The 15,389-nt window shown below is 43.9% G+C and overlaps 1 protein-coding gene across 2 annotated transcripts in view; it reads left to right on the top strand.

Moving 5' to 3' along the window:
* Nucleotides 1–15,389, top strand: part of LGR5 (leucine rich repeat containing G protein-coupled receptor 5) — a 273,312-nt gene that overhangs the window by 227,768 nt on the left and 30,155 nt on the right. For both annotated transcript variants that reach the window (XM_075344890.1, XM_075344891.1), the window contains exon 15: nt 906–1,031. In XM_075344890.1, the coding sequence (XP_075201005.1) occupies nt 906–1,031 (126 nt within the window). The remainder of the gene's footprint in view (nt 1–905; nt 1,032–15,389) is intronic.

A 15,389-nucleotide genomic window follows, 5' to 3' on the forward strand; every position in this document is an offset into this window, starting at 1 on the left:
CATATTCCTAGTCAAAATTGACAAGCAATATGAATACACCTTTAGAAGTCAATTTTGCAAAAAAAAAAAATAGTCTCTGGATTACCAAACTTTGCTGCTTTAGGCCTGCGCCACACATCCGTGCCTCCGGCACGTGTTTGTCATTTTTTACACGTACCGGCGGCACGGAGACATGTACAGCAATGCTACCCTATGGTAGCAGGCACACACACGTAAAACCACACGGAACGTGTGTCCGTGTGCGTTTGTACGTGTGTGCGATTTTCAAAGCGCTGACATGTCAGTGTTTTCTCCGGCAGCACGGGTGTTACACGGCCCGCACCCGTACCACACGGGTGTAGTGTGGATGCGGTCCCGTGTGACACGCGCCGGAGTAAACACACATGTCAGGGAAAAAAATAAAAAACATTAACTCACCTTCTCCAGCCCTCCTGTCTCTGCCGCTGCTGCCTCTTGCTGCCGACCGCCGCTCATTATTCTCATTGAATATTCACTTCACTGCTTGGTAGCAGCAGCAGCGGGGAGACAGGAGGGCTGGAGACCGAGGATCAGCACCACGGACAGCAGCGCGGACATCAGGAAGGACCAGGTGAGTATAATAATTACCGGTTCTACGTGTGCTATCGCGGATAGCACACGTAGAACACACGTGTCACGCACGTACCAGAGACACGTACTTACCTGCACGCAACACGCAGGGGAAATACGTGTCTCTCGGCACGTGCGTGAAATTCACGTGAGTGTGGCAGAGGCCTTAAGTATCAATTTATTATATTATACATGTTAATATTTATGTATTGGGTAATTTTTACATTGTCAGAGAGAAACACATGGTTTGATCTCACGCTGAAATTGTGGGCGTTTCTGAGAATTAGATCTGATTTCCATGTTTCTTCTCTTCCTAGGGATCTTTCTTCCAACCGTTTGACTTCATTTCCTGTGACCGCCCTACATGGTTTGACTCATCTCAAACTGACAGGAAATCCTGCTCTGCAAGAACTGATTCCGTCAGAACATTTCCCGAAGCTAAGGTGAGCAGATCATAGTATTTATAGAATTGTTCTTCTCTTTTACTAGTCATACTTAAAGGGGCTGCACACCTTCATGAGCAATTTTATTCTCTTCTGTTGCATCTGTGTTGCACTGACTTTTGGCTGCAGAATGGGTTAACTGAGAATCTGTCAGTAAGCACATTCTAACAGTCTGAAAGGGGAGAGCTCTCTAAGCACCTCTCACGTGATTTATGTGGGGCTAAATTGAATGTGCAGGGAAACAAAGAGGCTGTAAAAGCCAAACTGCAAAATTTGTAATAATTTCAAATTGAAAAAATGATTAGCCCCAAATACATTCACTTCACGGGAACCTGTAAAGCATATAAAATGTTGATGACATCCATACCTTTGTATTATAAATCTGTTTCTCCATTTTCTAGAAATTCATTGGTGAATGTTTATGCAAATGAAGGGGACTGCACTTATAGCTCTCTGACCTCTGTCCCTTTTTCTCCTCCCACCACCGGCCTCCTGTCAGTGACTGACAGGTTACTCTTCCCTGTGACCTGCTTTCCTTTCTGAGATCTCACTCAGGCACTGTCACTCCCATGAGCGGCGCATGTGCAGATCACTGTTTCGATTCTTGCAACATCATCAGCATATGACTGCACGTTAACCACAACGGGACTGATGGCGACATATATATGCAATATCCCTGGTGGAGGGAAAAGGTCACACAGGAGAGTGAGGACATCAGCAGTAGGAAGAGAAAGAGGGGGGGAAAGCCCTAGAGGTGCCGGTGCAATCCAAGGTCCCTGCACTTATGGCTTTCTTTGCATAAACAATTGCAAACGGACTTATAAAACAAAAGTATAGACATAACCAACATTTAGAAGCTTTACATAGATGATGTTAGTTTAAGGAATAAAAACTTGATGACAGCTTCCCTTTAAATAAATCATTTAAAAAAAAAATTGTCCCTAAAGGTGGACAACCCCTGTAAGAGTGTATATGTTTATAGGTATGACTTCAAATCATATATTCTTGAAACTATGCATTGTAGGGTACAGTACTATTCACTGTAAGTTGCATGTAATCCACAATACATATGAAACACCTGAGGTATTGGGGGGCAAGTAGTCCACAGTAGTCTTTGTACGTGCCCCTTTGGAGGAGATTCACTAAAATCCGTGCAAGCAAAATTGTGGACCCACTTGGTGGCAGAATATTTTTTGAGAGATCTTTGAGTGTGAAGAACAGGAATTTTGGCTCTTATAGTTATGGCCACCACTTGCTCTTTTTATTTGTCCTTTCCCAACATATTTCCATTTAATTAACTTATTTCTGCTAGGCCAAAGAAGCGTATAGAGGAGACGGAAGGCGAAAGCAATTGAAGCTAGGGTTACGTAGTAACATCTGTCACTGCGGTCATACTGGAGACACTGATAGGCCGGGGCCACACGGGGCCCTAGTGCGATCCTCGCATGACACTCGGCTGACGCTGGCAGCACAGCGGTAGCCGAGTGTCATGCGAGTGTCCCTGTGACTGAGGTCCGATCATGCGAGCGGACCTCAGCTGCTGGGGGACGGGCCGGCGCTGCGGATGGGCGGGCCGGCACGGAGGAGGAGAGGGAGGGATTTATCTCCCTCTCTCCTCCGTAGCCGGCTATTGCCATTCTCGCCCTGTACTCACAGTACACCGGTGTACTGCAAGTGCAGTGCAATCTTTCTCTCGCGCCATAGACTTGAATGGGTGCGAGAGAAAGAGTCTTGTATTACAGTCGCAGCATGCTGCGAGTGTTTTCTCGTTCCGATTGGGGCCGAGAAAATAATCGCTCATGGGCGCTGGTACATAGGTTAATATTGGTCCGAGTGGAATGTGATGTTTTATCGCATTTCACTCGGTCCGATTTCATGCCATGTGTGCCGTAAGGGGCAATATGCAATGTGCATGCTAGTTGGGTCACCATGCAGTAGAATATCACATACAGTTAGGTCCAGAAATATTTGGACAGTGACACAATTTTCGCGAGTTGGGCTCTGCATGCCACCACATTGGATTTGAAATGAAATCTCTACAACAGAATTCAAGTGCAGATTGTAATGTTTAATTTGATGGTTTGAACAAAAATATCTGATAGAAATTGTAGGAATTGTACACATTTCTTTACAAACACTCCACATTTTAGGAGGTCAAAAGTAATTGGACAAATAAACCAAACCCAAACAAAATATTTTTATTTTCAATATTTTGTTGCGAATCCTTTGGAGGCAATCACTGCCTTAAGTCTGGAACCCATGGACATCACCAAACGCTGGGTTTCCTCCGTCTTAATGCTTTGCCAGGCCTTTACAGCCGCAGCCTTCAGGTCTTGCTTGTTTGTGGGTCTTTCCGTCTTAAGTCTGGATTTGAGCAAGTGAAATGCATGCTCAATTGGGTTAAGATCTGGTGATTGACTTGGCCATTGCAGAAAGTTCCACTTTTTTGCACTCATGAACTCCTGGGTAGCTTTGGCTGTATGCTTGGGGTCATTGTCCATCTGTACTATGAAGCGCCGTCCGATCAACTTTGCGGCATTTGGCTGAATCTGGGCTGAAAGTATATCCCGGTACACTTCAGAATTCATCCGGCTACTCTTGTCTGCTGTTATGTCATCAATAAACACAAGTGACCCAGTGCCATTGAAAGCCATGCATGCCCATGCCATTACGTTGCCTCCACCATGTTTTACAGAGGACGTGGTGTGCCTTGGATCATGTGCCATTCCCTTTCTTCTCCAAACTTTTTTCTTCCCATCATTCTGGTACAGGTTGATCTTTGTCTCATCTGTCCATAGAATACTTTTCCAGAACTGAGCTGGCTTCATGAGGTGTTTTTCAGCAAATTTAACTCTGGCCTGTCTATTTTTGGAATTGATGAATGGTTTGCATCTAGATGTGAACCCTTTGTATTTACTTTCATGGAGTCTTCTCTTTACTGTTGACTTAGAGACAGATACACCTACTTCACTGAGAGTGTTCTGGACTTCAGTTGATGTTGTGAACGGGTTCTTCTTCACCAAAGAAAGTATGCGGCGATCATCCACCACTGTTGTCATCCGTGGACGCCCAGGCCTTTTTGAGTTCCCAAGCTCACCAGTCAATTCCTTTTTTCTCAGAATGTACCCGACTGTTGATTTTGCTACTCCAAGCATGTCTGCTATCTCTCTGATGGATTTTTTCTTTTTTTTCAGCCTCAGGATGTTCTGCTTCACCTCAATTGAGAGTTCCTTAGACCGCATGTTGTCTGGTCACAGCAACAGCTTCCAAATGCAAAACCACACACCTGTAATCAACCCCAGACCTTTTAACTACTTCATTGATTACATGTTAACGAGGGAGACGCCTTCAGAGTTAATTGCAGCCCTTAGAGTCCCTTGTCCAATTACTTTTGGTCCCTTGAAAAAGAGGAGGCTATGCATTACAGAGCTATGATTCCTAAACCCTTTCTCCGATTTGGATGTGAAAACTCTCATATTGCAGCTGGGAGTGTGCACTTTCAGCCCATATTATATATATAATTGTATTTCTGAACATGTTTTTGTAAACAGCTAAAATAACAAAACTTGTGTCACTGTCCAAATATTTCTGGACCTAACTGTATGTCCTGCCTCTCGCTTGTTTTAACATGCTATGAACTACCGCTAAATTAAGTGATATTCCCATATAGTGACATTGTAGACATTTTTCCAAGGTAGTAATCTTAAAATAATACTTTTTAATTGCACTAAGTGTTCTGTACATTAGCACTGTATGTATGATACTGTACATTTTAGTGAAATGGTTTGTAGCTCCTTCAAGTAGTACGGTATCTTATTATGGACTGTAAAAGCATGTAGACCTCTGCACAAGTGCAACGTCCACTGAATTATGGGAACATCTACTCCCAAGGAACACCTTAATGTCACCTTTTCCATATGTTTCCAGGTTCCAGCTTTTTCAAGGTTCATTCTGTATCCTGTCTCATATTTTTCCTTACACATGTCAGATACCCAATTAAACTGTCATCAGCACCTCACGACTCTTCAAGTAAATGTGAGAGCACAGTTGTATTTGTGGAATACATTTTTCTTGTACAATAGGGAAGAGACATGGAGGGCCTGAAATAAATAACTATAAGGCATGTTATAGCACGCTTTTGTTGTAATACATTTTTTTAGTTTGTAATTTATCGTTCCTGTTAAAAAAATTGTTTAAAAGAACAGAGAGTCCTCAGTGGTTGATACCTTTTAATGGCTAACTGAAAAGATGGTAATAATTGCAAGCTTACCATCTTTTCAGTTAGCCATTAAAAGGTATCAACCACTGAGGACTCTCTGTTCTTTTAAACAATTTTTTTATCTCTACTGGCTAACACGGTACAAAGATATATTTTACTTGTATCGTTCCTGTTAAGCACTGAAAATTACGATGAATAGTATAAAGAAAATATGTCTGCCACATTGTGTACTGGAGCAGAGGTAGACAATAGTTAGCACGCTAGAACTCCCCATTAATCTCACGAGGGCTGAAGCTTGCCATCATCAACATTCTTGCACTTTGGTAAAACAAAGGCTAATGTGACTGTGAGTACAAATCCAATTACTCATCACAGGTACTTTTATTTACAGAAACTAAGGAGAAATGCCAAGGAGTAAGGCTTCAATTATATTGACTATATCATTACCAGAACATCATGCCATGTTTTATGGCCTTTGTCCTTTATGAAGTGCTGCCAGACTCGCTTCACATTGCCTTAATGAACAGCTGTTGTTTACAAGCCACTATTTGCTAACACCAGATTGGAATGAGATTTGTCAAATTTCACCACATTAAGTTGTGCATTTCACCAGTCATTTACCTTTAAGAGGCTCCATAACGTGATCATAAGTACATTTGTTTGACTACAAGTTCAAATATGTCACTTTCACTTATTTATAGCTGAGAAATAAACCTCACAACTGAAATACACTATATTTGTATATTGGTGTAGTCTATACAGATGAGCCAATCTGTAAATATTCAATTGACAGCGTTCCACAGACAGACAAGTCTTCAATTATAGACCCTTACATTTTCCATGGAGGCGGAATGCAAATAATTAAGCACCCTTTTAAAGTGAGCTCAGATTCTAAGACAGCTACATCGATGTCATTTTCGCAAATAATGCTGTTACTGTATCTCACTATTTGACAACCAGATGAATTTTACAAAACTTTAGCTAGGAAAAAGTAAATACAATATTAATAGAATACAAATGTTTATGGGGATAGAATTGGCCATGTGGAATTATTTTGGTTAATACTTTGTATTTGTCAGGATGGGTATTGATTAAGTTTTCACATTTCAGCCACAAGCCCCATTTTTGAGGTTTCATGGTTGAATCTACCTACATAATTTCATAAAAAATGTCTTGTATAGAGTATATAGTAGTCATTCCAGACCTTTCTTAGAGGGCAACCACTGAAAAAAATTTTCATTGAATTCTGGAATATTAGAGTTGGACGGGACCTTCAGGGTCATCGTGTCCAATCCCCTGCTCAATGCAGGATTCACTAAACAATCTCAGAAAGATATCTGTCCAGCCTTTCTTTAAAGACTTCCATTGAAGAAGTGACCACCTTTCGTGGCAGCCTGACCCAGTGATTGATCATCCTCACTGTCAAAAACCTTTTTCTAATATCTAATCTGTATTTTGTCCCTTTAAGTTTCATTCTATTACTTCTTGTGTTTCCATGTGCAAATCAAAATAAGGATAATCCATCTACAGTGTGACAGCCCTTCAGATATTTGTAAACAGCTATTAACATGAACCTGTCAGGTGCAATATGCACCCAGAACCACGACCATTTCTGGGTGCATATTGCTATTCCCTGCCTAACTGTCCATGTATCTAGTAGCAAACATATATCGATCTTTACAAAAAGTATTTCTAAATATCCTTTATGATATGCTAATGAGTACAAGGACTAGTCGCAATGGCATTAGTTCATGCACTCATTCCGCCCTCTTAGCATGTTAGCACACCTTCAGAGATGTGCTAACATGCTAAGAGGGCGGAATGAGCTCAGGAACTAACACCCTTGCGACTAGACCCTGCACTCATTAGCATATCATAGAGGATTTTTAGAAAATTATGACTCTAATTTGCATGGAGCAAAGACACAACTGAATCCGGTGTATAGGTGATAAAGTTTGTATTGTAACACACGGTGATTAGCAAACAAGTGCAGAGGAAAAACAAAACAAAGTTCATAAACACACAGTGAAAATATCAAATGAAGCCTTTAAGGAAAGTCTCTAGAAAACCTCACAGGATAATGTGATTTAGCAATGCAGTCCTTGAAGCTCCATAAGGAAGTCTCTTTAAGTCCAAAGCGAGATGCAGAGCAGTATACAATGTTCAGGAAACAAATGCAGAGCCGTTTCTAGTGTCCAGAACAGTCCCGTGCTCTGCTCCTGCATCAATTCAATGGTGGAAGCAACAAAGCAGTATACAATGGTCAGAAAACAGATGCAGAGCAGTTAAGTAACTAAGCCAGCTTACATGACAGCAAGGCAGGTCAGAACCACAGGAAGGCTAGGCATCAGCAGCAGGTGAGCAAAACCTCTGAAGAGTAGCAACAGGATTTTCTGAAGTAAATTGAGTAGGAAACCAGGCAGAATACTCAAGCTGAGGATGGGAGGCTGGACTGGAATTAAAAAGGCAAGAGGATACAGAGCACAGGGAGAAGAATGAAACAGGGGACACCATCTTGGAAAAGATAAAAGTCCGGATCTGCGCGGTTTCAAAGATTTCCGAGTGGTGGATTCAGATCCAAAATTCCGGGTGCACGATCCGGATGCGGCACTGGCGACAATAATTGAAAAATAAAGAAAAACAGAAATAAAACAGCGTTTCATATTTACTGAGACTTGGTATCATGGCGGCACACTGCTTTCGGGTCGCGCATTCACTTCCCGTACTGTGCATCGTATACACACAGCTTTCCGTGTTTTCCCTGCCCACCGGCCGTCCTCTCATCTGTGATTAGTTGCAGGCACACGTGCCCCCGGCCTGTGACAGTATCTGCCTGCCGTGCAGGCATCGCGGCTGTCATTGTCTGCACAGCCTGCGGTTGTGCTCTATGGCCGCTGGCTGTTTGTAGCAAAGCTGAAGCGGCGTGGGACCTCATGTGGATTACGCCGATCCTGCAGGGTGTTTTGGCTTAATAAAGAGGTGAAGGAGGGTGTGTATTTTGTACTTTATTCCAAATATAGGATTTTTCTCTGTGTCTGTGTTTATTTACATTCATTGATAGGTTAGTATAATGCAGGTATCTCATAGACGCCTTTGCCATTACTAACCTAGGGCTTAGTAGCAGCTGTGCACTGCTATTAACTCCTTATTACCCCAATTTCCACCACTCCAGGGCAATCGAGAAGAGCCGGTATTGCACCGGGATTGTCACATCTAATAGATGCAGCAATACTGGGCGGCTGCGGGCTGAGGATACCAGCCCCCAGCCGGCATTATCATGGCTGGGGATGAAAATTATGGGGGACCGCTTGTCGGGGTTTTTTTTAATTATTTATTTAAATAATAATAATAAAAAAAAGCCGTGCACACTTCTGACAAGATCGTGCATGTGTTTCTAGGTGCATACACACTTATGCTCAGAGAGCACAGGCTGTGCCGGCTGATGTCATGTCAGACTTGTCCGAGTCTGACAGCTCATCACCAGCACAGCCGCACACTTCTGGCAGGAACGTGCATGTGTTTCTGAAAGACATGCACGTTCACAATACTGACCTGCAGACACTTACACTGCTCTCCCTGCCCACCGGCCGTCCTGCCGCCTGTGATTGGTTGCAGTCAGCTGACACTCAGGGTGGGAGCGCGTCTAGCTGCAACCAATTACATGTGCCGGTGGGTGGGCAAAACAATGAATATTGAATTGTTGGCTTCGGAAGGGAAAAGCGTGACCCGGAAGGAGTGTGTTGCCATGACACAGCCTCGGGTGAGTACAACGCGCGCGCTCCTTCCCCCCCATCCCCTCCATAAACGTTTTTAATCTCCGGGTTCTGGTCTCCATAGACTTATCTGGAGAGGATCCAGATTTTATTTTCAATCCGGCAGAGATCCGCCGATCCCGGATTTTGGCGGATTCAATCAACTCTAATCATTTAAAAAAATGTTGAACAACACTGGGGCCAAGACATAACCTTGTGATACCCCACCTGAAAAACTCTTCCAATTGGATGTGCAATCGTTTAATACCACTCTTTGAGTACGATCACTGAGCCGGTTATGAACCCACCTAACTATAGCCTTGTCAGTCCCATACTTGGTCATTTTTTCAATAATGATTGTATGAGATACTTTATCAAATGCTTTGCTGAAATCGAGATATACTACTGTATATCTACTGCATTTGCCTGATCCACCCAGTCAGTGATTCCATCATAGAAAGAAATTAGATTAGTCTGGCATGACATATTTGCTACAAATCCATGCTGGCTCTGGTTAATAACTGTATTCTTATTCAAGTACTTACATACATTCTGTTTAATAATTTCCACAATGATCTTTCCTGGTATTGAAGGCAGGCTCACAGGCCTGTAGTTTCCTGGCTCCATCTTTTTTCCTTTTTTGAAGATAGGGACAACATTTGCCATGCTCCAGTCTTCTGGGATTTCTCCTGTTCTCCAGGAATTTTCATAGATTCTGGCTAGTTTTTATGCAATTTCCTCCACTATCTCTTTCACTACCCTAGGATATAATTCATTTGGATTAGGAGTTTTAAATTGATTTAAGTTAGCTAAGGCTGGGTTCACACATAGCGACAGCGACAACGACGTTGCTGTTACGTCACCATTTTCTGTGACGTAACAGCGACCTGGTAAGTCGCTGTTATGATCGCTGCTTAGCTGTCAAACACAGCGACGCAGCAGCGATCATAACGTCGCTACATGTGCAGAGAGCAGGGAACCGCGCACACTGCTTAGCGCTGGCTTCCTGCTCTCCTAGCTACAGTACACATCGGGTTAATTAACCCGATGTGTACTGCAGCTACATGTGCAGAGAGCAGGGAGCCGCGCACACTGCTTAGCGCTGGCTCCTTGCTCTCCTAGCTACAGTACACATCGGGTTAATTAACCCGATCTGTACTGCAGCTACATGTGCAGAGAGCAGGGAGCCGCGCACACTGCTTAGCGCTGGCTCCTTGCTCTCCTAGCTACAGTACACATCGGGTTAATTACCTGATGTGTACTGCAGCTACATGTGCAGAGAGCAGGAGCCGGCAGCACAGGCAGCGTGAGAGCTGCGGAGGCTGGTAACTAAGGTAAATATCGGGTAACCACCTTGGTTACCCGATGTTTACCCTGGTTACAGCTTACCACAGCTGCCAGATGCCGGCTCCTGCTCCCTGCTCACTTCATTTCGTCGCTCTCTCGCTGTCACACACAGCGATCTGTGCGTCACAGCGGGAGAGCGCCTTTGAAGAAAACGAACCAGGGCTGTGTGTAACGAGCAGCGATCTCACAGCAGGGGCCAGATCGCTGCTCAGTGTCACACACAGCGAGATCGCTAATGAGGTCACTGTTGCGTCACCAAAACCGTGATGTAGCAGCGATTTCGGTAGCGATCTCGCTATATGTGAAGCACCCCTTAGTGTTCCCTCACTATCTCTCTGTTTATAGATAGTGTGGATTCTTTTATTCTTTTGATAGTACAGTGAAGGTCAGCTGATGCAACACAGATGAAAAATAGGAATTTAAAAGTTCAGCCTTCTCAACATCAATTTTGACCAGTTCACCCGTTTCATCATATAAAAATTGTATAGCATTTTTTACATTTCTTTTGTTTTTGACATACCCACAAAACCCGTTTTCATTTCTTTTGGTTTACCTTGCAAGCCTCACTTCATTACTGGCTTTAGCTCTTCTAACACTTGTCCTGCAGGCCCTGGAGACAACATTATATTCTTCTTTAGATATGCCCCCTCTTTCCATTTGATATACATTTCTTTTTTACTTTTTAGCAAGTGTTTTAGTTCTGTGTTCTTCCATCCTGGTCCCTTTAAATGCTTCCAATTCTTCCTTATTTTAGGGATTTCATTTAGCAAAATCGGCCATTCTTCTTAGGCTATGTGCGCACGTTGCGTACTAGCCCTGCAGATATTTCTGCAGCGATCTGAAGAGCACATGTGCGCTTTAGATCGCTGCAGAAATGTCCGTAGTGAGCGCCGATTCCATGCGCTCTGCCTGCAGCTCCTGCCATAGACAGAGCAGGAGCTGCCGGCAAAGCGCAGGAAAGAAGTGACATGTCACTTCTTTTTGCGCAGCGCTTCGGCAGTAGCCGAAGCGCTGCGCTCTTAGACGCCACGTGCGCACGGCCCCTGCACAATCTCCATAGACTGTGCAGGGGACGCTGGACGCATGCAGTTACGCTGCGCTACAAAGCGCAGCGTAACTGCATGTTTTTACGCAACGTGCGCACATAGCCTTAGACAGTTCTGTCCTTTAAAACATCCAGCCTTGGACCTTTCCTACCCTATTTCTGAGTCCATTAAAATCTGCCTTTCTGAAGTCTAACCTTAAAGTCTGAGTCCTCAGAGGTCTTCTTCTTCTTGTAATCCAAAATTTAAGGATAGCAGGATCACTGACCCCTATGTTTTCAGCCACCTTTACTTCCTACACCATGCCTTCTCTATTGGTAAGAATTAGGTACAAGATGGCAGATCGTTTTGTTGTCACTTTTACCTTTTGAAAGATAATTTGTCCGTGAGAAAAGATAAAAATTTTCTGGACCCATTACTTCTGCCTAAGTGAGATTCCCAACAAATATCTGGATAGTTAAAATCTCCCTTGATCACTATCATATTTTTTTTTTAGAAGAAACACAAAAAAAACCTTCATCCATATTTTTAGTCTTTCCAGGTGGCCTATACTGGGTATTCTTACCCAACACTTTCTACAGAACTACCATTATCACCTATTCTCCTCCCGTTAAGCCTTCTTCATATAAATAACTTGTACCCTTCAAGGTTTGTATTTCAATCATGTGTATCATCCCACCAAGTTTCAGTGATGTTTATGACATCATATCTCTCTTCATTCATTAGCAGCTCCAGTGCTAATTGTTTGTTTCCCATGCTCGATGCATTTGTATAGACACATGTTAGTTTGTAGTTGGTTTCTCTTGCTCTTTTATTTTCATTCATAATTTTTTTTTTTGCTCTTTATTTCCACTTCTAGTGGTAGGGTTCTAAAAAGAATGCATTACCTGCATACTTTTTCCTGGCTGAGTGGTGGAGCAGTTTAGTCTGAAATGGGTATGGGGTTTCATTGCGGAACCCGGTCTGAAGGAGAGAGTCTTTGTCTCCCGCCAGGATGTGAGACCCCCATCTCCCTAAATGACACCCCGGTCGTGATCTCCACTCAGGTGATGTGGTCGTCTACACCTGCCACTATGGGGAGCGGGGCTGGTACGCCCTGGATGTCGAAATATGTCCAGCAGGGGCCGCTGCAGAAACACCAGTCCCTGCTCCTGCAACAGCACCAATTCCCCAGCTGCCACTAGGAGGCAGTAAAGGTGCATGGGACCAGTGTACCCAGACCGTGAGTGCTGATTCTAGGAGGCCAGTCGACCGAGATGGCCCCTTCCCAATCCCTAGGTACCTGTGACCTGTTGTGCTACCGAAAAAGTTTTCTGGTTCCAGGTAATAATGTGTGAAAAATTTTTATGTTGCCTCTAACCTGTTTTCAATAATGGTTTGCTAAAAATGTATCAAGACTGCAGGACTATCAGCAGTCAAAACATTTGCCTGTAAATAAGTTGCACTAGTTGTGCCTACTACCAGAGTACAACCTTACAAAAAGGATTCTCATTGACACCACCAGCAGGGAGAGGAAAAGGTCACAGGGAGGGTCTGCGGCAGAGGCGGACAAGACCCAGTCACCATGGAAACCGGTGACATTCCTCCTAGGGGTTTTGGGACCAGGACCTTTGGGTGGTGGTTAATGGGAAGGGTACTCTAGTTGAGAAACGTTTAAGGAAATGCCTTTTCTGCAAGGGAAGAATGTTTAAAAACTGAAAATTCTAAAAAAAAAAAAAAATATATATATATATATATATATTACAGACCAAAGGTTTGGACACACCTCTTCATTCAAAGAGTTTTCTTTATTTTCATGACTCTAAAAATTGTAGATTCACATTGAAGGCATCAAAACTATGAATTAAAATATGTGGAATGAAATACTTAAAAAAGTGTGAAACAACTGAAAATATGTCTTATAGTCTAGGTTCTTCAAAGTAGCCACCTTTTGCTTTCATTACTACTTTGCGCACTTTTGGCATTCTCTTGATGAGTTTCAAGAGGTAGTCACCGGAAATGGTTTTCCAACAGTTTTGAAAGAGTTCCCAGAGATGCTTAGCACTTGTTGGCCCTTTTGCCTTCACTCTGCGGTCCAGCTCACCCCAAACCATCTCGATTGGGTTCAGGTCTGGTGACTGTGGAGACCAGGTCATCTGGCGTAGCACCCCATCACTCTCCTTCTTAGTCAAATAGCCCTTGCACAGCCTGGAGGTGTGTTTGGGGACACTGTCCTGTTGAAAAATAAATGATGGTCCAACTAAACGCAAACCGGATGAAATAGCATGCCGCTGCAAGATGCTGTGGTAGGCATGCTGGTTCTGTATGCCTTCAATTTTGAATAAATCCCCAACAGTGTCAGCAGCAAAGCAACTCCATACCATCACACCTCCTCCTCCATGCTTCACGGTGGGAATTAAGCATGCAGAGTCCATCCATTCACCTTTTCTACAAAGACACTGTGGTTGAATCCAAAGATCTCAAATTTGGACTCATCAGACTAAAGCACAGATTTCCACTGGTCTTATGTCCATTCCTTGTGTTCTTTAGTCCAAGCAAGTCTCTTCTGCTTGTTGTCTGTCCTTAGCAGTGATTTCCTAGCAGCTATTTTATCATGAAGGGTTGCTGCACACAGTCTCCTCTTAATAGTTGTTCTAGAGATGAGAAGGTGTGTCCAAACTTTTTGTCTGTACTGTATATATATATATATATATATATATATATATATATATATATATAAAACTAAAGGCCATGTCTCACTAAGCAACATCGCTAGCAACATCGCTGCTGAGGCACGACTTTTGTGACGCAACAGCGATGTTGCTAGCGATGTTGCTGTGTGTGACATCCAGCAACAACCTGGCCCCTGCTGTGAGGTTGCTGGTTGTTGCTGAATGTCCTGGACCATTTTTTACTTGTTGCTCTCCCACTGTGAAGCACACATCGCTGTGTGTGACAGTGAGAGAGCAACAACTGAATGTGCAGTGAGCAGGGAGCCGGCTTCTCCGGACGCTGGTAACCAATGTAAATATCGGGTAACCAAGAAGCCCTTTCCTTGGTTATCCGATATTTACCTTCGTTACCAGCGTCCGCCGCTCTCACGCTGTCAGTGCCGGCTCCCTGCACACATAGCCAGACTACACATCAGGTAATTAACCCGATGTGTACTCTGGCTAGGAGTGCAGGGAGCCAGCACTAAGCGGTGTGCGCTGGTAACCAAGGTAAATATCGGGTTGTTTACCCGATATTTACCTTAGTTCCCAAGCTGCTGGCTGGGGGCTGGTCACTGGTTGCTGGTGAGATCTGCCTGTTTGACAGCTCACCAGCAACCCATGTAGCGACGCTCCAGCGATCCCTGCCAGGTCAGGTTGTTGGTGGGATCGCTGGAGCATCACTTAGTGTGACGGTACCTTAAGGACTAAGGGGACCAGTGGTGAGGACTAATCTTCCTCCTGGTACCAGCCATCCAACCGCTGTGAGTAAAGAGAACCAGTTACACTGCAATCCCTTGTATGGCCTACCTTCTTTCCGCGCCTAACTCCATCACCTACCCCCTGGGGCCCCAACCCTCCTTGTGGAAGGCCCAACATCTAGGCTGCTGTCAACATGAGCCCCAGCGGAGAGACTATGCAGCAACGGTAGTACCTCCATAACCGCAACCCGCAAGTGGTGTCACGACATAAACTTTATTAAATATTCCAATGTACATAACCCATTTTAAAACGACCCCCAGGGTCACGGAACCGGGCAACGGCCACCCAGTGACACGTCCCAGTACTACACCGCCTGGGACCAAGTACCCCATAGCCCTGGGAAGAGTCATAACCATAATGTAACCAGTTGTTCACCTGTAGAATCCTGTTCAATCTCCTTGTTCCATGTCCATCCACTGGGAGGATGGATGAAAAGATGAACTGTGCTCCCAGTTGTTCCTCTGCTTTCCTGCCTAGATCTTCAAAGTTTCTGCTTATAGCTTCCAGGTTGTTGTTTGCTGTGTCTTTTGTTCTTATGTGTAGTA

The sequence above is a fragment of the Anomaloglossus baeobatrachus genome, chromosome 4 (assembly GCF_048569485.1).
Source record: "Anomaloglossus baeobatrachus isolate aAnoBae1 chromosome 4, aAnoBae1.hap1, whole genome shotgun sequence".
Taxonomy (NCBI): domain Eukaryota; kingdom Metazoa; phylum Chordata; class Amphibia; order Anura; family Aromobatidae; genus Anomaloglossus; species Anomaloglossus baeobatrachus.